The 26,856-nt window shown below is 48.6% G+C and overlaps 1 protein-coding gene across 3 annotated transcripts in view; it reads right to left on the reverse strand.

Annotated features, from left to right (window-relative positions):
• LOC138642636 (glyoxylate/hydroxypyruvate reductase B-like) overlaps positions 1-26,856 on the reverse strand; it is a 54,063-nt gene that overhangs the window by 25,129 nt on the left and 2,078 nt on the right. For all 3 annotated transcript variants that reach the window (XM_069730914.1, XM_069730916.1, XM_069730915.1), the window contains exons 2-3: positions 10,111-10,496; positions 4,850-5,021 (exon numbers count right to left, since the gene is read on the reverse strand). In XM_069730914.1, coding sequence (XP_069587015.1) covers positions 4,850-5,021; positions 10,111-10,495 — 557 coding nt within the window. In that variant the 5' untranslated portion in view covers position 10,496. The remainder of the gene's footprint in view (positions 1-4,849; positions 5,022-10,110; positions 10,497-26,856) is intronic.

The following is a 26,856-nucleotide window of genomic DNA, read 5'->3' on the forward strand; positions in this document are numbered from 1 at the left end:
ATTTCTGGCTACAAAACAGACTGACTCTGCTGATGCATCTGCCATAAAGTCAGTTGCCATTCTCAGTAATGGTAATGATTTCAGAATTTCCTCCCTGGGAGCCCTGTCTTTAATGTGGCTTTCTAGCTCATCTACCCAAACTCTCATAGACCTGGCTACTGAGGGGGCCGCTATGTTTGTCTTCATGATGGCTGCCGATGACTCCCAGGCTTTCTTAAGGATGTCCTCCAATCTCTTGTCCAACGGATCTTTTAGACGAGATGAGTCCTGGAAAAAGATGGCTGTTTTTTTTAGAAACTCTAGTGACAGGAATATCGATATTTGGTACGGACTCCCATACCTTAGTTTCTTCTGGATTGAAGGGAAGGCGGTACCTGAAATCCCTAAGGAACTACTTGCTTCTTTCCCACGTCTTCCCATTCTTCCAGTATCATTGCCGTTATGTGGTTGTTAACTGGAAACACTCTATTCCTATGAGCTCTCAGGACGCCGAATATTTCATCTTGAATTGACAATGGTTCCGTGGAGTCCTCTACCTACCTTCATGGTACTCCTAACAGCCTGCAGGAGCATGTCAGTGTTCTCGGATGAAAATAGATCTTTTCCGTTCCTCCAGAAGCAGTACTGAAGTACTCTCGCCCTCACCAGAGTCCAGATCAGAATACCCCGATATCTCTCCTTCCTCTGAACTTGGATGCATATCCCATCTGGGCCTCTTAGCATAAGGGGATTGGGGTGGCGCTAATTCTGGGACAGTAGCCTGAACCTCATCCCTGATCATGGTCCTTATATTGGTCAGTAAGGAGGTCTGTTCGTCCAAAAGCAGTTTAGCGACACATGCTTCACATAGCTTTTTGTCATGACCCTCTGGGAGTCTGGCAGTAAATAACAGACAATTGCTAGCCTTCTTTTTGGTAGTTGCAGTGGACCATTTAGGGATGTCCTTGTCCTAAAAGATAATGTAGAAAGAAGGCCCTGGAGCTATTGGAACTAAAGCCCAGCTAAGCGACCCCTGCTACGTTTACTAACATGGTCCGTGGACAGCTCTAAGGACAGGACGTCAGGATGGTTAGCACCCTCCATCTTACTAAGTCAGGTGTGCTGTCAGTTGCCTGTCATTAAGGCATTCACAGCTGATGTGTGAAAGTAGCCTAAGTAGTCAGCCTTACCCAGCTTCAAGACATCTGATTCGTCCTCCTTCCAAGATCAACTGCTATCGATCTTGGTGTTGCAAGTACTCAGCCTTACTGCTCATGCGCCGCCTGGAACGCACGCCGACCAGCCTGGAGTCACCTGCACCCGGCGCCATGATGTCCTGGGAATCCCCAAGACACGCCCCCAGGTCCTGACCTGGCGCGCCCTGACCAATCTGGAGCACCGAAAGTCGTGATCCCCGGCCAGACCCGGGACCCCGGTCACGCCCCTGGATGTCGTCACCAGCGCGCCTCCTGATGACGCGGCATGCCGGAAGTCCAGGAGACACTGGCTGGTTATTCTCCCTCTCCGGCCACGCCCTTGGAACTCGTCGCCGGCATGCCTCCTGACCCGGAAGTCCCAACCTGAGGCGTCGGCAGCCTGGGACACTGCAGCAGCAGCCCAGAGCTCCCTGTGGAGGGATGTGGCAGCTACTGGGAGCATACAGCTCAACCGAAACACTTAAGGACCTCCGTCGGTATCAGCGATGCTGTGGAGTTCACTGTCCACTGGGACTCCAGCAGCCCAGAACCCCCTAAGGAAGGATATGGCTGCTCCCGGGAGCCTCCTGCTTAACTGGACCCTGATACCTTTCGGCACCAGGTACCTTTAATCTTTGCAGCGCTCCTCTCCTGTGTCTGTCCCTGATAGGGACAGGAAAAACACTGAAGGGTGGTGGCGGGAGGGGCTATTTAACCTCTTCTGTGTTCCTGTCCCTATCAAGGATAAGAAGGACAACGCCGTTTAGCGATCAGTAGTCCTTTTTTTTATAGATCAGGCGATTCTGAACGCTGCGATACCAAATATGTGTAGGCTTGGATTTTTTTTTATTGTTTTATTTTGAATGTGGCGAAAGGGGGGTGATTTGAACGTTTATATTTTTTCATACTTTTGCCATGCTTCAATAGCCTCCATGGGAGGCTAGAAGCTGGCACAACTTGATTGGCTCTGCTACATAGAGGCGTTGGTCAGATCGCCTCTATGTAGTAGAATTACAGCATTGTTCTGAGCGCCGACCACAAGGTGGCGCTCACAGCAATCAGGCATCAACAACCATAGAGGTCTCAAGGAGACACCTGGCTGTTATGCCGAAGCGCTAATAACCCCTGATCACGTGAAAAAGAGAAACAAAAAGCCAGCTCACAGATAGTTGGAATGTGCACAGAACTCCAACCTGATGAGACGTAGATGTGTGAAGAGAAAAAACAAAGTTGATGTTCCAGCTCCTTTGTAATAAAATATCAAAATGTATTCAATAATGATAAACATATAACATGCGTCTGGACCGCACTATGGTGCACATGAGGACAAAGAGTTTACCAAGTTTGTTTTTCCTCTTCATTTAATAAAGCAGACATGTCAGGAGAGCTGAGGTCCACTTCACAGTGACCCTTTATAGGACCCAAGTATTAAAGGGTGTATCAGAGTCACTGGTGAAGTGATGGAGGGGAGATACGTGTGACTGTGCATGTTGACGTCAGTGATGTGAAACCAGAGTAGTTTCCTCCAGCACACTACGTGTTGAGAGGTTTAAATGAGAGTCATGTTATGGGCTGGTTTTAGAGGAACTCCATAGAGCAGATGGGACGGGGTCCACCGTATCTCCACCTGCAGTGTCTTGACAGGACCTGTGTGATGTCGAGATCACGTGATCAATCACATGATGGAGGGATCACATAGTTTGCGCTTAAATGGCTGACTGCCAGAGCTTCCAGTGTTCAGCATGTGCTTGGAGAAAGAACACTCCAGGAAGGTGTGTGCGCAATCTGAACCGTGAACATTGCTGCCTGGGTGCGGGCTGATCCCGCTAGGAAAAGGACTGTGTTTTGTTTTTTTTGTTTCTTTGTTTTGCCTAGAGGGCTGTGTTTACTTTCCCAGCTTGGTTTATGCTGCTACAATAAACCAAACCTTTTCTTAAGGAGACAGTGTTCCAGTTATACCTCTGTGTCCAGCCGAGTGAGCCACTCTACCACAAGGGGTTTTCCCACAAGTAAAAAGTTTATTTTAATCAATAGATCTTGGAATAATAATGAGTTCCACAATTGGATGTGTTTAAAGGTACCGTCACACTTAGCGACGCTGCAGCGATACCGACAACGATCCGGATCGCTGCAGCGTCGCTGTTTGGTCGCTGGAGAGCTGTCACACAGACAGCTCTCCAGCGACCAACGATCCCGAGGTCCCCGGTAACCAGGGTAAACATCGGGTAACTAAGCGCAGGGCCGCGCTTAGTAACCCGCTGTTTACCCTGGTTACCAGCGTAAAAAAACAAACAGTACATACTTACATTCAGCTGTCTGTCCCTTGCCGTCTGGTTCCTGCACTGACTGCTGGCCGTAAAGTGAAAGTGAAAGCACAGCACAGCGGTGAGTCACACAGCGGTGACTCACCGCTGTGGCTGTGCTCTGCTTTCACTTTACGGCCAGCAGTCAGTGCAGGAACCAGACGGCAAGGGACAGACAGCTGAATGTAAGTATGTACTGTTTGTTTTTTTACGCTGGTAACCAGGGTAAACAGCGGGTTACTAAGCGCGGCCCTGCGCTTAGTTACCCGATGTTTACCCTGGTTACCAGTGAAGACATCGCTGAATCGGTGTCACACACGCCGATCCAGCGATGTCTGCGGGGAGTCCAGCGACGAAATAAAGTTCTGGACTTTCTTCCCCGACCAGCGATCTCCCAGCAGGGGCCTGATCGCTGCTGCCTGTCACACTGGACGATATCGCTAGCGAGGACGCTGCAACGTCACGGATCGCTAGCGATATCGTCTAGTGTGACAGTACCTTAACTTAAATGTTCCTGTGCTGAGATAATCTTGTAAATGTGTCCCTGCTGTGTACTGTGTAATGGCTGCGTCTGACCGTACAAGAACATGGTCTGATCGCATGGTCAGCTCCTGGGCCGGGGAGGAAGCAAAAGAGAGTATACAGACATTACAGCAGGGGATCCCAGCTGATTCTTGGAAGCAAAACATTGTTTAAAAACAGGCAGAAAAATGTTTTAGCTCCCCGAAAGAATCAGCTGCCATCCCATGCTGTAATGTCTATATATTCTCTATTGTGTCCTCCCTGCCCAGGAGCTGTGGTATGATCAGACCATGTTCCTGTACAGTCAGACACAGCCATTACACAGTACACATCAATGGCACATTTATAAGATTATCTCAGCACAGGAACATTTTTTTACACATTCAATTGTGGAAATTATTATGATTCCAAGATCTGTTGATTAAAATGATTTTTGTTCTTGGGAAAATCAATTTAATGAATGGTGGGGGTTAAAGAGTTGGACCCCAAGAGAGCAGAGACTTATACCGATTACCACCTAGAGAGTGGATAGGTGATAAATTGTGATTATGGGAAAATATGTGAATTTTGTGCAGAGAGATTAACCAAATATGAGAAAGTTGTACAAACAGAATGTAATGTTTCTCTTTTTAACTCATGGCAATAAATTACATTACAGAAGGCCGGATTAGTTTAGTCACCTTCACTGAGAGCCAAGAATCTTCAGACAGTGTCTTGTAAAAGTTCATAGAACCCATATCAAACAGAGATCGGAGAGATCAGGACTCCCGATTGGTTTCTGTCTGCCATGGGCTACCTGTGTGGCGCAATCTCCCCTGTGCGTAACAAAAATGTGTAGTTATGATTTACCTGCGGTTTCTATTATGATACAAAATCTTCATCTCAAATGCTTTAGCTCGCTGAGCAATCTTGTATCCAATCCTGCCCATTCCAACAATTCCAAGTGTCATCCCAGTTATATCTCCCCCTACCCAGTTAGCGTGAAATCGATCGGTGCTGGGGGACAGTGCAATCCGGTGAGCTGTGCACAAGAATAAAACACTGAATCACAGATGAAATATGGTTATTACAAATGCTCATAATCAAAAACAAAAAATTATAACCCTGATTCATCAAGCCGGCAATTTTTTTCTACAGTCTTGATGAGTGGACGTGGCGGAGTTAGACTCGCCTAATGAATCAGGAGCATCTCACCAGTGCCACGTGCCTCTATGCGCATTACCATAAATTCTTACTCTAGTCCATTTTCGTGACGCTGGGAAGAAGTGATGGAAAATCCCCAAAAGTCACAAAATTGGGAGACTTTTCAAAGCAATTAATGCCAGAATTCTGGCAAAATGGCTTTGATGAATCAGGGCCGCTATTTCCAAAACAATCAAATTGGGACAAAAGAGTGAAATTCCGAGGACCATACAGAAAATCAAGACTTAAGGTTAGTAACTGAGATTCATATAGTAAAATGATAAATACAGATTAGCACAAACTACGGCAGTGCTAATAACCTCCTCCGTCATGGTGTTTATTGCACCATAGGGTCTATTTATTAGACCAGTGCTGGGCAATTTTCGGAAACAAGTTGGCCAAATGCAGTAGATGTCATTTGGATGAGATTAGACCGGCTGACTAATGTTTACGGGGCTTTCTGATTCTTGCCTGATGCCAAGCAGAGGAGGTTAAATCACTAAGTAAAGTTACAACTATCCAATGCTTTTAGTTACAGAATAAGCTGCTGAGAAAGGAGTCTGATGGCGGCTTTCGTTCCTCTTACCACTGATAACAAATTCAAGTATGGCCGAGCTTGCATGCTTATGATGGGGTTAGAAGAAACTGCTACCAAATTTGTAGTCTATTGGCACCATTAGACGGCCGACCTAGTCCATTCATTCACTGCGTATTGGCGGTCATTTACTGTCCTGCTTAGACTGATCAACATTCTATGTGCACAGGATGACAGTTAATGCGATTATTCTGCGTGCATAGAAATCATGTTAACGACTGCACATCCCCTGTTTACCTGTGGCAACCAGTAAGGATTATTTGTAAGCTGCTTAAAAATCATTGCATATGACAAGCGAGGTTTCTCTAATGTAGTCCATTGGGTGATTGCCAGCCTGTTTAGACTGATTCATAGTCAGGAAGAAGCATCCCAAGAACACTCAATTGTCGATAATTGGCTAATCTTAATGGGTTATCAGGTAAATCTGGATTCTTAGGGTTCAGGTACTGCCAGTATGACTTCTAAGGGTTCAAGTACTGCTGGATACCGGTTTTGGGTTCAGGGCCCTGGCCACACAAAGGCCTGGGGCTCAGGTTGAGGCCCTGGCCACACAAGGAGCAGGGGTTCAGGTTGAAGCACTGGCCACAGAAGAAGCAGGGGTTCAGGTTGAGGACCTGTCCACACAAGGATCAGGGGTTCAGGTCCAGGACCTGGCCACATAAGGACCTGTGTTTTAGGTTCAGGGCCTGGCCACACAAGGACCTGGAGTTCACGTTAACGCTCACTACACGGGATAATAGGACAAGGGACCTGTCATGATACAGTTGCACAATACTCAGGGAACTATAGGGGTTGCTGAGGCACCTCTCCATGGGGAGGGTGCTTTTTATACCAGATGCCTTCCAGCTATTGGCTGGGGGAATTTTCAAATTACGTGTGCTGCCCCTTTAAGAGCAGGTGAAGGTACACGCACTAGGAGCACCTCCGGGAAGTCTGTGCTGCGTGCACAGACAGCAGGACGCAGGGAGAATCTCTCTTAGCAGAAGACTTCATCCACTATAAGTTCATGCTCAAAACCTATAACTCTGCCCTTTCTCTGGCCAAACAATCCTACTTCACCACCCTCATCACCTCACTCTCCAACAACCCAAAACGACTTTTTGAAACCTTAAACTCCCTCCTGAAACCTAAAGTACAGGCCCCCATCTCCAATCTCAGTGGTGAGGATCTGGTCACTTATTTCCTAGAAAAAAATCAACCACATCCATCAGGATATCTCAGCCCAATCTCCTCAGTGCCTGGATCCCCTTCCCTGCTGCACCTCAAGCTCATTAGACATCTTTGAGCCTGTTTCAGAAGAAGAAGTTTCCAAGCTCCTCGCTTCTGCCCGGCCTACAACCTGCAATAGTGACCCCATTCCTTCACATCTCCTGCAGTCTCTCTCACCAGTGGTCACCACTCACCTGACTAAAATATTTAACCTCTCTCTTTCCTCAGGCATCTTTCCCTCCTCATTTAAACATGCCATCATTACCCCTTTACTTAAAAAGCCATCCCTGGACCAGAACTGCACGGCTAACTACAAACCTGTCTCTAACCTTTCCTTCATCTCTAAACTCCTGGAACGCTTGGTCCACTCCCGTCTAATCCGCTATCTCTAGGATAACTCTCTTCTTGACCCCTTACAATCTGGTTTCCGCTCTTTACACTCCACTGAAACTGCCCTCACTAAAGTCTCTAATGATCTAATAACAGCTAAATCCAAAGGTCATTGATCTCTGCTGATTCTCCTGGATCTATCTGCCGCATTTGATACTGTGGATCACCAGCTCCTTCTCACCATGCTCCGCTCCATAGGCCTCAAGGACACAGCCCTCTCCTGGTTCTCCTCCTACCTCTCTGACCGCTCCTTCACTGTATCTTTTGCCGGCTCCTCTTCCTCTCCTCGTCCCCTTACTATCGGGGTTCCGCAGGGCTCAGTCCTGGGCCCCCTCCTCTTCTCTCTATACACTGCTCCTATTGGACAAACAATCAGCAGATTTGGGTTCCAGTACCATCTCTATACTGACGACACCAAATTATACACTTCTTCCCCCGACATCACCCCTACCCTAATTCAAAATACCAAAGATTGTCTGTCTGCTGTCTCTAACATCATGTCCTCCCTCTATCTGAAACTAAATCTCTCCAAAACTGAACCACTTGTGTTTCTCCCTTCTACTAAACTCACTCTACCCAACATCAAAATTACCCTGGAGGGTTCAACCATAACTCCCAAACAGCATGCCCGCTGTCTTGAGGTCATATTCGACACCGAACTTTCCTTTACTCCCTATATCCGATCACTCACTCGCTCCTGTCACCTGTATCTTAAGAACATCTCCAGAATCCAACCTTTTCTCACCTTTGAAACTGCTAAGACTCTTACTGTTGCTCTTATTCATTCTCGTCTGGACTACTGCAACTCTCTTCTGATCGGTCTCCCTCTTTCCAAACTTTCTCCTCTCCAATCCATTTTGAATGCGGCAGCCAGGGTCATATTTCTGTCCAGCCGCTTCACCAATGCCTCCATCTTGTGCCACTCATTACACTGGCTACCCATTCGCTACAGGGTCCAGTATAAACTCATCTCTCTCATCCACAAAGCTCTCCACAGTTCTGCACCACCTTATATCTCCTCTCTCATCTCCGTCTATCGCCCTACACGTGCCCTCCGTTCTACAAATGACCTAAGACTAACATCCCCCGTAATCCGAACCTCGTACCTCTGTCTCCAAGACTTCTCTCGTGCTGTGCCAGCTCTCTGGAATGCACTTCCCCAGACGATCAGACTGATACCTAGCCCCGACCTATTCAAGCGCGCTTTAAAAACCCATCTCTTCAAACAAGCCTACCACATGAACTACTCAGCAAACTAACTTTGCCCTGTTCCCTCCTTCCAAATATTATTCTGAATCTGCACCCTACTATTCATCTGTCTCCACACCCTCCATGCACACGATAACTGCACTTGATACTTGACTATTGCACTTAAACACACGGGCTGATGACCGGATCATGCAGCTTCATATGAAAATCCCTATTTATTATAATTGCCAGACCTGAAATAACAAGCACTTTTCACCTATTGTGTCCCCCCATTTGCTTGTAGATTGTAAGCTTGCGAGCAGGGACCTCACCCCTAATGTCACTGTTTAAATTGTCTTCACTTGTATTGAATTTGTCTGTACATGTCCCCGCTTAATTGTAAAGTGCTGCGGAATATGTTGGCGCTATATAAATAAAAATTATTATTATTATTATGATAGACAGGGAGGTGAGAACATGGCAGCAGTGGTATGTCGGCATCCCTGCATGGAGAGAGAAAGGAAACCATGCAGGGGCGTCGGCATTAGCGCTACACATTTCATACTCATTGTGGGCTTAGAAGCCTAGCTGGTGGTCTTACGCAGTGACAGCTTTTTCTGTGTGTGAGTCCTATAAAGAATGTCGTCAGTCACTGGGTAGGACCACCCACTGGACTCCTATGCGCCATATAAGACCAGATTGAAATTAATAGACGACGAGAATCATTTCCCACCACCTCATCCTATGTTATAGCATTCTACTCTCAGCTTCCACTGCATTTTAACAATGACAGATTCCTTTTAAACACTGATTAATAGTAATTGATGGATTTGGGGGTTAATTTTACGGTATATTTTCTTTCATACATGGGCCAGGCATGTCACTGCACAAAATGCACTCAGAGCAGAGGAAAGCAGGACACCAGGCGACCCTATTCCGATGAAGAAGCCCTGTCCTATGTACAGGTCACCGCAGAAGTGGAGTGGCAGCCAGCACCAAAACTGGGAACAACCTCAAAAGCTCCATAATAGTGAATTAGGGTACACCGAACTGGTGAATAACCTAGAATCTAAACCTTGAAAATATTAGGGGTCTGTTACTGTCACTGCATCGTAAAGAAGTTGTAGAACTTTTCCATTGTGCAGGCATCAACAAATTAGTGCTGCGTGGCGGTGATGGCCCCTCTTATTGCACACAGCCACGGGAGTGGGGGAGGCTTCACGTGGCCAGCAGGGACCCAGACCACATTTTCAGAAGATACATAACTAGTTGCTTGCCTTTACCAGGTTTAGCTCGCTCTGCTGACCAACAATGGAATATAAGAAATATAGATATTTTTGTATTTCCTAACAATTAAAAAAAATCTTTAGATAAAAAAATATGTAAATGTATTATTATTATTGCATAGATAACTGCTCCTGCAGCTGCATATAGGAATTACTGGGCAATGTAACCTTACACATCCGCTAAAATGAAGCTGTAGGAAGGGAATCCACTACCATGTGTGTGCAGTTATTGCAGATCATAAAGGATTCATTTACATTACCCTCCATAAAATTCCTGGCTGCTACCAGTAGCAATGTCATTGCCAAGTCTGCTGTACAATTGGTGACAGCATGCGGCGTATTGGCCACTTTTACGCCAAAGCTTGAAATCATCTTGATATCCAAGTGGTCAACTCCAGCTCCAGCGCTTGCCACCACTTTGAGCCGAGGTAGACATCTCAGGAGCTCGCTGTCAACATCCGGTTTGTTTCCCCAATTAAAGATGCATACGATCTTTTCAGCTAACTCTTCCTTATTTTCCTTTAACTCTTTCAAGGTTATTAAAGTAAAGCGCTCCTTCAGAAAGTCCAGATGTTCTTCCATGACTCCATTAGGTCCTCCGATCTCCTCCACTAATGCGCCAGGCAGCTCTTTGTTTTCAGTCATTCTGAAAGGAGGAAAAACAAAATAGTTTCTGGTGGTTTCTATGTTTGGTGGGATGTTTGTTAACCGTGTCTTATTTAAAAAGCATTAATTATTAACTGATGGACTGGAGCTACTTATTAATCAATCTTCCTAGTTAGGCACAATGGTGATTACTTAAACTTGAACTTTACTTTAAGGGTATGTCCAAACGCTGCGTTTTTCCAGCATTTCTTTCAGTACTAAAAACACCCTCTTGGCAAGAAAATTAGGAGCGTTTTTGACTTGTGAATATTTACTAAAAAAAATTCTGTTCATTTGAATAAGTGAAAAAAAACACTGAAAGAATAGCGGCTCACAAACACGCAAAGAAAATAAAACGCACAATGTGAATACGATTTTACAAATCTCACTCAGTTTGGCAGTACTGTAAAACGCAGTGGTTTTACGCACGATAGAAAATCTGCAAAAATCTAGCGTGTGAACATACATGTCTTCCTGCTCGCTTTCCACCGTCTCCCTATTAAACGTAATCCCACATATTTACTTATCCAAATAATAATATTCGCTTTTGCCTAACGTTAACATTTATCTTTTCGAAGCACCACTCCAGTGCTTTTCATTTCAGCGGTGCGGTGCTACTACTAATCAAAGTTCCCTGACCCTAGTGATACACTTACCAGCCTCTGTCTTAGGCCGGTATCACACGTCCAGATAATTCCGGTACCGGAAAAAATTGGTGTGCGGTACGTGTTTTACACGGACCCATTGACTTTAATGGGTCCGTGTTATACGTGCGCTCCCACGAACACTGACATGTCTTTGTGTTTGGCACACGGAGACACGGTCCGCAAAAAAATCAATGACATCTGCACAGATGCATTGATTTTTATGTGTCTACGTGTGTCAGTGTCTCCGGTACGTGAGGAAACTGTCACCTCACTTACCGGAGACACTGACGTGTGAAACAGGCCTTAAGCTCTTTCCGGCGCCACTCCGGTTCTGCGACGCCATCTTGTGACCACAACTTCTGACTGACCGGAAGTCAGAGGTAAAAGTCACAACTAATGATGAGCGAACGTGCTCAGATAAGGTGTTATCCGAGCATGCTCTTGTGCTAACCGAGTGTCTTTGGCCTGCTCGAAAAATATGTTCGAGTCCCCGTGGCTGCATGTCTCGCGGCCATCCGAGAGCCGCAACACATGCAGCGATTGTTTATTAGCCAATCCCTGCAGTGTTGTGGCTGTCTTAACAGCCACGAGACATACAGCTGCGGGGACTTGAAAATATTATTTGAGCACACCAAAGACAGTCGGTTAGCACCTGTAGTAGATTGGCTCACTTGGCTGCACATAGAGGTAGATACAGGAACTGTTTCTATTTAAAGTACGCCAGGTTTATTGCAATCCTCATATACCACGTCACCAGAAAACGTAAATACAGCTTTTGTATGGCAGAAGGTAAAACAAAAAGTAACAAGTCCATACAATAGTGCTGGTTAGCATACCTGGCTTAGAGTCCAGCTTCTATGTCCTTTTACCAAATACATTTAAATATAGGAGATCTGCAACCTTCACACACAGCTCTGGAGTTCACAACTCCAGGCACACCCACCACCAAATGACTCAAAGCTGACTATTAAACCCCATCCTGGGGAGGAGATACGCTGAACAGCCTCCCACCTGCTCTTCAGCTGTTCACGTAAAAACCTAGCCCATAAAATGGTCAATTAACCTCTCTCAGTGTGCTGGACCAATTTCCCTAGGTTCATATCACTGAAGCTAACAACCTCACTGATACATATCTCCCATCCAGTAGTTTACCAGTGACTTTGTCAGAGCACCCGAGCACGCTCATCACTAGTCACCACCTCTCAATGTAAGTCTATGAGAGCTTCATTCTCGCTTTTATAGATCTACAAGGAGTTGCAACTTCAGGAAAGCATACACTGGAGCGATCCGGCAGGTCACAAACTGCAGGAGACCGACCAGAGCAGTGCCGATAACGGAAGAAGATGGTGGTGGGTAAGTATAAGACTAAAAGCAGGAAACTTAGATAGTGGCGCCACCCCAGGGCTGCAATAGAAAAACACTGGCGTGGTGATTTAAGGCATCACTCAGATATCTGTTTTCACATACGTGTTTGATTAGCATTTTGCACAGATAGAACACGTACCTATTATAGGCTATGGGGCCGTTCACCTCTCCATGTCCATTCACGATTCAAATGCATGAGAAACACATGATGGTGTCTCCGCAGCTTCTTTACATGCATCTGCATATTTCCCATAAGGGATGGGGGCAGTGTTCTGGAATCACTGCGTTGAGAAACACGTGATGGTGTCTCCGAGGCCAATCATCTGTGCCTTTATAGCCTTTTTACTAGGCACTGCTCCTAATAGCCAGATTCCTACTCCACACTGATGAGGGGCAAAACCCCCGAAACAGCTGTCTGTGGATGGATACCATGCTTGACATAGGTGGCTTTCCTTCATAGGATGCTGCCCTTTCCGTGGTTGTTGCTTCCCGGGGAAAGGCCTGGCTATTCACTGCTTGCGACGAGAAACACGTGATGGTGTCTCCGCAGCTTCTTTACATGCATGTGCATATTTCCCATAAGGGATGGGGGCATGGAATCACTGCGTTGAGAAACACGTGATGGTGTCTCCGCGGTGTTGGATGTTTTGGTCTCCCCGAAGCCAATCATCTGTGCCTTTATATAACATTCATGATTCAAGGCACAGATCAAGATCGGCCCTACAAGTCTACGGGTCTGTGAAAATCGCCGACAGCACAGAGATGGCATCAGTGCACAAGAAGTACAACATTGTAGCCCTATGCTCATTTCCTTATCAATAAATGTCTCATACTACAGATAAAACCCATCTTCATTGGCATACTGCCTACATAAGTACATGTGGCATCCCTGTGCCCCAATACTGTAAAATACAACATGGCATCTGACATTTATCCTCCCCAAGATAGAATAAGAGAAATGAATGTACCGTACCCGGAGAGTGTAGGTCTATGTCCTGGCTGCTGAAACGGCAGTTACAAGACCTCCGTGCAAGGGTCACTTCACTCATTGCAATAGTTAAAGGGACTCTGTCACCTGAATTTGGCGGGACTGGTTTTGGGTCATATGGGCGGAGTTTTCGGGTGTTTGATTCACCCTTTCCTTACCCGCTGGCTGCATGCTGGCTGCAATATTAGATTGAAGTTCACTCTCTGTCCTCCGTAGTACATGCCTGCACAAGGCAATCTTGCTTTGCGCAGGCATGTACTATGGAGGACAGAGAATGAACTTCAATCCAATATTGCAGCCAGCATGCAGCCAGCGGGTAAGGAAAGGGTGAATCAAACACCTGAAAACTCCGCCCATATGACCCAAAACCAGTCCCGCCAAATTCAGGTGACAGAGTCCCTTTAATAGTTCTGGATAATTGTGTAACATACTCTCATATCAGTGTAAGCCCCAGTTCTAATGACCAGGCAAAAACCTAAGGCCAGTCAGGTAAGCGACTGCAGCTCCACGTGCTCGCCGGAATATCGGCCGCTTGCTATGGACAGGCACTAGTCTGGTCCGTATATCCGACCATAGCTGTGCATACTGAGATTTTTTTCATACGGACATTCGGACTGTAAAAATAATCGTTCATCTGAACAGCCCTACTGACTACTAAGGTCAGTGTGATAACCCATGTAAAATCGGATAGCACATGTCCAATTTATGAACGAGCCCCTATGTGGAGTCCTGTGCATAAAACCTGTATGGCATAGCGAGGCCGCACTGTTCCCATGTGTGGCCATACAGACCCCAATATTCTCAGCCAAAAATCGTGCACAACTATAAAAATCTGGCACATTAAATCTCAGACTTTTTTCGAGGCACTATAAAGGAAATGGTCATCAGATTTTTGCTGCTCAAACCACGGGCAGCTTTAATCAGAGTCTGTCGGCGTGATTCCAGCCAGGAATTTATTATTTATTTTACTTAATTCCACAGCACTTTACAGACATCATCACTGTCCAATTGGGGCTCACAATCTAAATTCACTATCAGTATGTCTTTGGAGTGTGGGAGGAAACCGGAGAACCCGGAGGAAACCCACGCAAACACGGGGAGAACATACAAACTCCTTGCAGATGTTGTCCTTGGTGGGATTTGAATCCAGGACCCCAGAGCTGCAAGGCACCATGGATTCCATAGAAAACATACATCTCCCTGACCCAATTCCTGTGACACCTCTCTCCCTCCAGCCTTAGGCCTCACTCAGACCTCAGTGTTTCACACGTCAGTTCTGATATTACAGATCGCACTCGTACTCATTATCTATAATATAACGCTGGGAGCGTCACTCTGTCCGAAGCCTCTATAGACTGCGCAAGCGCCGGCGCAGTCTGGGCCTCACAGAGCGACGCTCCTGGGAGATCGCGGTGTGCGTTCACACTGAACACACACCGCGATCTCCACCGCAGAAGCAGGGACCGCCAGGAGGGTGAGTATCGGCCTTTATTCACTTGTCCCCGTTCCATCGCTGAGCGCCGCCATCTTCCCGGTCTTCGGTCTGTGGCCTTCAGTTCAGAGGGCGCGATGACGCGCTTAATGCGCGTCGGCGCCGCCCTCTGACTGAACAGTCACGGCCAGGAGATCGGGAAGATGGCGGCGTGCAGCGCTGGAACGCCGGACAGGTGAGTATAGTAAGTGCTGGGGGCACCTGAGCTGGCGGCGATACCGGCACCTGACCCCCACAGCGCGCCGGTGTCCCCGCCTGCTCAGGCCCCCCAGCACTCGGCGCCGAGCGGGTCAGAGGCAGTATGGGGACGCAGGATGGAGCAGCACATAAGGATGGGGACGCAGGATGGGAGCAGCACATAAGGATGGGGACGCAGGATGGGAGCAGCACATAAGGATGGGGACGCAGGATGGAGCAGCACATAAGGATGGGGACGCAGGATGGAGCAGCACATAAGGATGGGGACGCAGGATGGAGCAGCACATAAGGATGGGGACGCAGGATGGGAGCAGCACATAAGGATGGGGACGCAGGATGGAGCAGCACATAAGGATGGGGACGCAGGATGGGAGCAGCACATAAGGATGGGGACGCAGGATGGAGCAGCACATAAGGATGGGGACGCAGGATGGAGCAGCACATAAGGATGGGGACGCAGGATGGAGCAGCACATAAGGATGGGGACGCAGGATGGAGCAGCACATAAGGATGGGGACGCAGGATGGGAGCAGCACATAAGGATGGGGACGCAGGATGGAGCAGCACATAAGGATGGGGACGCAGGATGGAGCAGCACATAAGGATGGGGACGCAGGATGGGAGCAGCACATAAGGATGGGGACGCAGGATGGAGCAGCACATAAGGATGGGGACGCAGGATGCAGCAGCACATAAGGATGGGGACGCAGGATGGAGCAGCACATAAGGATGGGGACGCAGGATGGAGCAGCACATAAGGATGGGGACGCAGGATGGAGCAGCACATAAGGATGGGGACGCAGGATGCAGCAGCACATAAGGATGGGGACGCAGGATGGAGCAGCACATAAGGATGGGGACGCAGGATGGAGCAGCACATGAGGATGGGGACGCAGGATGGAGCAGCACATAACAGGATGGGGACGCAGGATGCAGCATGAACATAAGGATGGGGACGCAGGATGGGAGCAGCACATAAGGATGGGGACGCAGGATGGAGCAGCACATAACAGGATGGGGACGCAGGATGGAGCAGCACATAAAAATGGGGACGCAGGATGGGAGCAGCACATAAGGATGGGGACGCAGGATGGAGCAGCACATAAGGATGGGGACGCAGGATGGAGCAGCACATAAGGATGGGGACGCAGGATGCAGCATGAACATAAGGATGGGGACGCAGGATGCAGCATGAACATAAGGATGGGGACGCAGGATGGAGCAGTACATAAGGATGGGGACGCAGGATGGAGCAGCACATAACAGGATGGAGACGCAGGATGGAGCAGCACATAAGGATGGGGACGCAGGATGGGAGCAGCACATAAGGATGGGGACGCAGGATGGAGCAGCACATAACAGGATGGGGACGCAGGATGGAGCAGCACATAAGGATGGGGACGCAGGATGGGAGCAGCACATAAGGATGGGGACGCAGGATGGAGCAGCACATAAGGATGGGGACGCAGGATGGAGCAGCACATAAGAATGGGGACGCAGTATGCAGCATGAACATAAGGATGGGGACGCAGGATGCAGCATGAACATAAGGATGGGGACGCAGGATGCAGCATGAACATAAGGATGGGGACGCAGGATGCAGCAGCACATAAGGATGGGGACGCAGGATGCAGCATGAACATAAGGATGGGGACGCAGGATGGGAGCAGCACATAAGGATGGGGACGCAGGATGCAGCAGCACATAAGGATGGGGACGCAGGATGCAGCATGAACATAAGGATGGGGACGCAGGATGGGAGCAGCACATAAGGATGGGGACGCAGGATGCAGCAGCACATAAGGATGGGGACGCAGGATGCAGCAGCACATAAGGATGGGGACGCAGGATGCAGAATGAACATAAGGATGGGGACGCAGGATGCAGCAGCACATAAGGATGGGGACGCAGGATGCAGCAGTACATAAGGATGGGGACGCAGGATGGAGCAGCACATAAGGATGGGGACGCAGGATGCAGCAGCACATAAGGATGGGGACGCAGGATGCAGCAGCACATAAGGATGGGGACGCAGGATGCAGCAGCACATAAGGATGGGGACGCAGCATGCAGCAGCACATAAGGATGGGGACGCAGGATGGAGCAGCACATAAGGATGGGGACGCAGGATGGGAGCAGCACATAAGGATGGGGACGCAGGATGGAGCAGCACATAAGGATGGGGACGCAGGATGCAGCAGCACATAAGGATGGGGACGCAGGATGCAGCAGCACATAAGGATGGGGACGCAGGATGCAGCAGCACATAAGGATGGGGACGCAGGATGGAGCAGCGCATGACAGGATGGGGACGCATGATGGAGCAGCGCATGACAGGATGGGGACGCAGGATGGAGCAGCGCATGACAGGATGGGGACGCAGGATGGGAGCAGCGCATCACAGGATGGGAGCAGCGCATCACAGGATGGGGACGCAGGATGGGAGCAGCGCATGACAGGATGGGGACGCAGGATGGGAGCAGCGCATGACAGGAAAGGGAACGCAGGATGGAGCAGCACATGACAGGATGGGGACGCAGGATGGAGCAGCGCATGACAGGATGGGGACGCAGGATGGAGCAGCACATAAGGATGGGGACGCAGGATGGGAGCAGCACATAAGGATGGGGACGCAGGATGGAGCAGCACATAAGGATGGGGACGCAGGATGGAGCAGCACATAAGGATGGGGACGCAGGATGCAGCATGAACATAAGGATGGGGACGCAGGATGCAGCATGAACATAAGGATGGGGACGCAGGATGCAGCATGAACATAAGGATGGGGACGCAGGATGCAGCAGCACATAAGGATGGGGACGCAGGATGCAGCATGAACATAAGGATGGGGACGCAGGATGGGAGCAGCACATAAGGATGGGGACGCAGGATGCAGCAGCACATAAGGATGGGGACGCAGGATGCAGCATGAACATAAGGATGGGGACGCAGGATGGGAGCAGCACATAAGGATGGGGACGCAGGATGCAGCAGCACATAAGGATGGGGACGCAGGATGCAGCAGCACATAAGGATGTGGACGCAGGATGCAGCATGAACATAAGGATGGGGACGCAGGATGCAGCAGCACATAAGGATGGGGACGCAGGATGCAGCAGTACATAAGGATGGGGACGCAGGATGGAGCAGCACATAAGGATGGGGACGCAGGATGCAGCAGCACATAAGGATGGGGACGCAGGATGCAGCAGCACATAAGGATGGGGACGCAGGATGCAGCAGCACATAAGGATGGGGACGCAGCATGCAGCAGCACATAAGGATGGGGACGCAGGATGGAGCAGCACATAAGGATGGGGACGCAGGATGGGAGCAGCACATAAGGATGGGGACGCAGGATGGAGCAGCACATAAAGATGGGGACGCAGGATGCAGCAGCACATAAGGATGGGGACGCAGGATGCAGCAGCACATAAGGATGGGGACGCAGGATGGAGCAGCGCATGACAGGATGGGGACGCATGATGGAGCAGCGCATGACAGGATGGGGACGCAGGATGGAGCAGCGCATGACAGGATGGGGACGCAGGATGGGAGCAGCGCATCACAGGATGGGAGCAGCGCATCACAGGATGGGGACGCAGGATGGGAGCAGCGCATGACAGGATGGGGACGCAGGATGGGAGCAGCGCATGACAGGAAAGGGAACGCAGGATGGAGCAGCACATGACAGGATGGGGACGCAGGATGGAGCAGCGCATGACAGGATGGGGACGCAGGATGGAGCAGCACATGACAGGATGGGGACGCAGGATGGAGCAGCGCATGACAGGATGGGGACGCAGGATGGAGCAGCACATACCATGATGGAGACAATATACCAATATAAATGCTCGCCACCCGGGCGTAGAACGGGTTCAATAGCTAGTAGTTTATGAAGCTGTACACCAGTCCATGTTTTTTACAGTGTGGTCCGTACATAAACATGGAGTTATCCGATTTTGATCCACGTCATGGATGTAACCTACCAATATACTCCTATGGGCCATGGAATAGAATCGAACAATACTTGGATACCATTCTTGTTGCATCTTATGATCATGTTTCTTTGATATGTGAAGCTTGTGAAACCTTATTGTACATAAAAAAATATCGAATGAAACTTAACTTTGATGGTAAAAACTAACACAGTGGCTTAAGGGCTTGCTCACGCGGCCATATATACCCTATTACCAGAGAATTGGGACGATTACCCTAATGACACTCGGCTCAAACTCTGCCAGAGATTGATCCCACTTTCACCTTAGTGTGATCCGATTCTCTGGCATGAAAACTCGCAGCAAAGGTGCGGAGAAGATGTAGAACTTAATTTCTCCATTGTCTCTGTCCACACTAATATCAGACTGCACTCAGATGACATCTGAGTGCAGTCTAATGTGTTAGCTGCGCCCATAGACTTGTATGCATGTTTGATCCAATTTGCGGTGCCACTTGCAGCATGCTGCATCACTGCCCCACAGTATAACAATGGGCAGTGTGCTATTCGATAAAACATCACATACTTGTGTCACCCCCAGGGCAGTGGGGTACTCGGTACCGGGTCCGGTCACAAGGGGGATGTCACGGTGGCTGTGACTCGGTCCGTGGCCCTGGGCCTCAATGTTAAAGGGGAAAAAGTTCAAAGTTTGTCGTGATGCCACCTGTGGAGTCCCCTGGGGGATGTTGCAGCAGCACAGATGTTACTCTTCCCACAGGTGAAGCGGGGTCCACAGGGGTCCTATGGTGTACGGCGTGGATGGTATAGCGGGTAAATAAATGGAGGAGACAAGCTGTAAGTCTTTACCTGGTTTACTGTAGTTGGCGGGCCACAGTCCAGGGCACCAGCACGGATGATGGTGGCCCGGCCGGCTCAGAGGCAATGGAGAGTTTCCTTGTTCCAGTAGAGGTCTGTGAGCCTTTCCAACTAGCGCCGTTAAAGGTGAGGTCCCTGCTGCCTGAAGCTTCCTGCAGAGTCCTCTATTCCCCCTGTCCTAAGACAGGTACCTGCATGACGGGCAGCTTGAGCCTTTTTACAGGGACCCTATAATGCCCCGAGCTCCTCAGGTGCTGCTGCGTCTCAGGCGTGGTGCGGGCCGTTAATGTGTAGCGTCAGGCCCTCCAGTTCTGCTCTGTGTCCTAGAGTCCCACAAAAGCCTCGGGCTCCCGGTTTCCGTTACTGCGCTTCAGCTATGAGGGTGCCCTGCCACAGTTCCCCTCTGAGCTCTGTTCCTCTCCTGTGCTCCTTTCCTTCCGGCTACTCCACATTCAACCCTTCCAGGTTATCTGTCCTTCCAGAGGCTGTAGCTCCCTCGTGGCTGCCAAGCCTCTCTGTCTGCACTCAGTTCCAGGCTTCCTTCTACTTCAGTGTCTCTGAACAACTAAATCGCTCCTCCTCCAGGTCAGGATACATAAAGCCTAGGGAAGCTCCCCTGAATCCGGGTCCTGAGCTCCCCCTCCTGGCCTGGATTCAGAATGTGTTGCATGTGTGTGCCTTACCTGGTGAAGAAAACTCTATTGCCTCTGAGCATGACATTACCCTCCCCGAAGAAAAAGCAACAACAATGCAGCAACCGGTCACCTGGGGTGCTGCATACTACCCGGCTGTGTTATATGCTCGTGTGAGCGAGGCCTAAGGCTGCCGTCACACTAGCAGTATTTGGTCAGTATTTTACATCAGTATTTGTAAGCCAAAACCAAGAGCAATCCCTTTTGAGTACGACACGTAAGGTACGGGATGGTGTTCCCAAATTTATAACGAATTATAACACTCATTGGTCACAAATAGGGGACATATTGCGGAAACATTGGGGCATTTTGACCACGGACCTTAATACATCGAACATTGTCGGGGAGCGGCCTCTTCTTGTGGCCAGGAGGGCACCCAATTTGAGAGATCTACTTGTTAATAGCCATTATAGGCGACAGACCGCTAGACTCAACCGTGGTATTACGCTTAGGGGGCTCGTTCCCGTGTGGGGATTGCAACATCTGCCCCCACATGGGTCCATACAGGGATTATTTTGACAATCCCATAGATTTTTAAGAGATATAATCTGAGGGGATATATCAACTGCAAGACCAGATATGTTATTTATGCCCTAATCTGCCCGTGCCAGCTGGTCTATGTGGGACAGACCTCCCAAGAGCTGCGGCGTAGAGCACAGAAACACTTCTCCACGATTAACTGTGCCAGGAGTGATGCCGAAAAAGGGAAGACCCTTACGCCAGTGGCGGCTCATTTCTTCGCACACCATTCAGGTAGTGTTGTTAACACACGGGTAGTAGGACTGGAAAAAGTTTTTGTGTCTGAGAGGAGGAGGGGGCTCCCCCAACAAAAGGTTGCTTCAAGCTGAATCACAGTGGATTTTTAACTTGGGATCTATTACCCCTACAGGCTTAAACGAAGAACTCTTATTCACCGGATTCCTTGGCTGAAACTACTTTCATATGGATTAACCTCTATATACATCTTCTTAGAGTTGCACTTGGGGTGAAGAATACTAGGAGGTCTACCAAACCCTATTTGATATCGACATGGACTTGGGGATACAAAGGATACACTGTGGACATGGATCTTTTTTTGGACCCCCTCCAATTGAAGGGTATTTTCGGGTGTTCTATTATATGGACTTGGAATCGGGAGTGGACTCATTGGGATATTAGGTCTAATTCTATCCACCAGTGGCAACGTGACCTATTGGCATTGTTTCAAACTGATATTGTCAGGCCTTCTTTCTGATACCGGCTCATGGGGTGTGCCTAGGAGTACTAAGGCTCCCGCGAACCCCCTCCCCTCTTTTTTCTTTGGCTCATGGGGTTCTATATGAGGGCTTAGGTCATTGATGTCAATATTAGGGCCTTAGGCACGCAATTGTAGGCTCTGGTCATTATACGACATGTCTCCTTCATAGGCTTCAGTCCTGCTTGGCCCAATAGGATGTTTATGGGTGGTCGGAAATGGGGGTCTTAGGCTTATAAAGGCCAGACTGGGCTTTGAAAAAAGTCTCACTCTTGATAATGCCCTCTTCTTCCCACATGGGAATTAGGTGGCAGGCTATGAGTATTTTATATCTAGAGACCAACCTGTTTCAACACGGCTTTGCTGTGTCTGGTTGTATGCATATTATATGCGAAAAATTGTTATACTAATTCAAGGCTATTGGGTTTTAATAAAAGTATAAATATTTACCATGTTTCTACTTATTTATGTGTAATAAAGTGAATTTTCATTATGGAATCGCAGTCTGTTATATATATCGCTATTGGTGGAGTGAATATGAATGATTGTTGGTTTGGTTGGTCCCCGGGGATATGGTGCTGCAGGTTTGATTGTGCCATGTGTGTATGTTGGGCACTTACTGTATGTCGGAGTGGGTTCCCGTTCTGGCACATATATATATATATGTAGCCCACTACGTCTGTATATCTCTATTTTACCTCAGGCACTATACCCTGCCTCCCTATCCTGTTCACCCATTACACATATGTAGGTTTATATCTACTATTTCTATTTTACTATGCATTTTGGGCAGGCATGTTCCATCTTATTTCAGACATAGGGCCTGTTTATATATCTTTTGCCATGCCATATGATCTGACAGGTCTTGCTTTATTTAGACCTACTGGTCCTTTACAGGTATCCCTTATTTGTTTCATGTCCCTTTTCTCCTTGTCTTTTCCTCCCCCACATTGCCCTCTTTACTGCGCCTGAGCGGGACCTATCTCCCGCGCCTGCGTGGTTGGGGGAGTTTTCGGCTTGGTTGTGGACGCACACAAGCCGGGGGGAGGTTCTTAGGCTACGTTCACACTAGCGTTATGCTAGTGTGCGTCGGGCGACGCAGCGGCGACGCACGCGTCATGCGCCCCTATATTTAACATGGGGGACGCATGCGTTTTTGTTTGTTGCGTTGTGCGACGCATGCGTCTTTTTTGCAGCAAGCGTCGGACCAAGAAAACGCAACAAGTTGCATTTTTCTTGCTTCCGATTTTCGGCAAAAAACGACGCATGCGTCGCAAAACGCAGCGTTTTGCCGCGTTTTTGCGTGCGTTGTGTCGCCAACGCAGCGGCGCACAACGCTAGTGTGAACGTAGCCTTACTCTGACGTCCACGTATCAGCTGCTTGTTTACATGCTGACGCAGGGTGAGATACGGCAGCTTAGCCCATGGTTTTGGGCTTTTTCATCTGTCTCGCCCCTGAATGTCTCTTTGCGCATACGCGGTACGTCCTGTGTTCCCAGCGTCATGCGGGGTGGAGAGAGTTTGTTCCGGCTCCATGGTGGCCCATATCCACACACCGGTAGGCCATTAAGTACTTTCTAACACATATATATACTCAGGAATTGGCTCCCTTTCTACTTCCCCTGACGAAGCCTCATTTGGGAGGCGATATGCGTGGGGCTATGACTTGCTAATCCCCCTGGACCCTCCAGCCTGTTTTCCTCAAGCGTTGGTTTGTATTAGCCACAGCGGCTCTAACCACTGCCAGGTTTCTTATGTTGGTGTCCATATACCCTTAGATACCCCATGAGCCAGCAGGCAGGGTAATATGACTTATATATCATGCATATGGTTGTGCTTTCTTAACAGGCTGTATTGTAGGGATCTATACTATGTATCCAGGCTGATTTGTAAGTGGCATAGTGATTTTAATGGTGTTTTAATTACATGTGCCAATAAAGTATAATTTGTTATATGTTTATTGGGTGGTGTGCATATTGTAGTAGTGTCTTTTTCTCTCTTCTCCTTCATTCAGTTTACTTTACTACTTGCACCCCCTGTATATATTTGCTGTACGGCTGTGCGCCGGTTATTTTGAATTACATGGGCAATATACTACGTGACTGGGCAATATACTACGTGGCTGGGCAATATACTACGTGGCTGGGCAATATACTACGTGGCTGGGCAATATACTACGTGGCTGGGCAATATACTACGTGGCTGGGCAATATACTACGTCACTAGGCAATATACTACCTGGCTGTGCAATATACTACGTGGCTGGGCAATATACTACGTGGCTGGGCAATATACTAGGTCACTGGGCAATATACTACGTAACTGGCCAATATACTACGTGACTGGGCAATATACTACGTGGCTGGGCAATATACTACGTGGCTGGGCAATATACTACGTGGCTGGGCAATATACTACGTGGCTGGGCAATATACTACGTCACTGGGCAATATACTACGTGGCTGGGCAATATACTATGTGGGCTGTGCAAAATACTACATGGACATGCATATTCTAGAATACCCAATGCGTTAGAATCGGGCCACCATCTAGTCTATCATATCCTCCCTGTCTCACAACCCTAAACAGTTATTCAACAACACCTTCAATTCTCTCCTCCGTCCCCCAGCACCTCCTTCCTCCCCACTCATCTCAGCTGAAGACTTTGCCTCATTTTTCAAGCAGAAGATTGATAACATCAGAGACAGTTTTGGTCAACAACCCCCAGAGCCCTTCCTCCCAACTGCCCAGCCCTCCACCTCCAAAACCAACTTCTCCACCATTACAGTTCGACTCTCCACTCTACTCTCAAGATCGCATCTCACCACCGGTGCACTTGACCAGATCCCATCCCACTCCATCCCAAACCTCCCCACAGTCTTCATCCCAACTCTAACCCATCTCTTCAACCTATCACTAACAACTGGTGTTTTCCCCTCAAGCTTTAAATATGCTTCAATCACACCTATCCTCAAAAAGACCTCTCTTGACCCATCCTCTGTATCTAGCTATAGCTCCATATCACTTCTTCCCTATGCCTCAAAACTACTGGAACAACACGTCCATCTTGAACTGTCCTTCTACCTCTCTTCTTGCTCCCTCTTCGACAATCTGGCTTCCGGTTACACCACTCCACTGAAACTTCCCTAACTAAGGTCACCAATGTCCTATTAACCGCCAAGGCCAAGCAACGCTACTCTGTCCTCCTCCTCCTGGACCTGTCCTCTGCCTTTGACACAGTGGACCATTCCCTATTATTACAAACCCTCTCATCTCTTGGCATCACAGACTTGGCCCTATCCTGGATCTCGTCATACCAAACATTCAGCGTCTCCCACTCGCACATCACCTCCTCACTTCGCCCCCTATCTTTCAGAAACCCGCAAGGTTCAGTCCTAGGGCCTCTGCTGTTCTCCATTTACACCTTCGGCCTGGGACAGCTCATAGAATCTCACGCTTTCAGTATCACCTCTATGCTGATGACACACAGATCTACATCCCTAGACCAGATATCACCTCCCTACTAACCAGAATCCCTCAATGTCTTTTTGCTATTTCATCCTTCTCTGCTAGATTTCTAAAACTTAACATGGACAAAACAGAATTCATCATCTTTCCCCCATCTCACGCGCCCACCCCCCCCTTCCAACGAACCTATCCATTACTGTAAATGGCTGCCCACTCTCCGCAGTCCCACAAGCTCGCTGCCTCGGGGTAATCCTTGACACTGATCTCTCCTTCAAACCACATATCCAAGCCCTTTCCACTTCCTGCCGACTTCAACTCAAAAATATTTCCCGGATCCGTACATTCCTCGACCAAGAATCTGCAAAAAAAACCAAGTCCATTCCCTCGAACACTCTTGCACCCCTCCAATCTACTCTAAACTCTGATGCCCAACTAATCCACCTGTCCCCCCGCTATTCCCCGGCCTCTCCCCTCTGTCAATCCCTTCACTGGCTCCCCATTACCCAGAGACTCCAGTACAAAACCCTAACCATGGCATACAAAGCCATCCACAACCTGTTTCCTCCATACATCTGTGACCTCGTCTCCAGGTACTTTCCTGCACGCAACCTCAGATCCTCACAAGATCTCTTTCTTATCCCCTCTTACCACAATCGTATACAAGATTTCTCTCGCGTATCACCCTGTTGTGAATTCTGTTGTCGGGCTCCCTCCTGTGGTCATGAATGGTACTTCGGCTGGTTCTGTCCATGGACTTTCTCTGGTGGCTGTGGGTGTTTCTGAGTTTCCTTCCACAGGTGACGAGGTTAATTCGTTAGCTGGCTGCTCTATTTAACTCCACTTAGAGCTTTGCTCCATGCCACCAGGCAATGTTCCAGTATTGGTCTAGTTCACTCCTGGATCGTTCTTGTGACCTGTCTTCCCAGCAGAAGCTAAGTGACTGCTTGTTTTTCTCTGGTTTGCTATTTTTCTGTCCAGCTTGCTATTTTGATTGTTGTCTTGCTTGCTGGAAGCTCTGGGACGCAGAGGGAGCGCCTCCGCACCGTGAGTCGGTGTGGAGGGTCTTTTTGCGCCCTCTGCGTGGTCTTTTTGTAGGTTTTTGTGCTGACCGCAAAGCTACCTTTCCTATCCTGTCTGTTCAGTAAGTTGGGCCTCACTTTGCTTAATCTATTTCATCTCTGTGTTTGTATTTTCATCTTTACTCACAGTCATTATATGTAGGGGGCTGCCTTTTCCTTTGGGGAATTTCTCTGAGGCAAGGTAGGCTTAATTTTTCTATCTTCAGGGCTAGCTAGTTCCTTAGGCTGTGCCGAGTTGCATAGGGAGCGTTAGGAGCAATCCACGGCTATTTCTAGTGTGGTTGATAGGATTAGGGATTGCGGTCAGCAGAGTTCCCACGTCCCAGAGCTCGTCCTATATTATCAGTAACTATCAGGTCATTCCGTGTGCTCTTAACCACCAGGT

This window comes from Ranitomeya imitator, chromosome 6 (genome assembly GCF_032444005.1).
Source record: "Ranitomeya imitator isolate aRanImi1 chromosome 6, aRanImi1.pri, whole genome shotgun sequence".
NCBI lineage: Eukaryota > Metazoa > Chordata > Amphibia > Anura > Dendrobatidae > Ranitomeya > Ranitomeya imitator.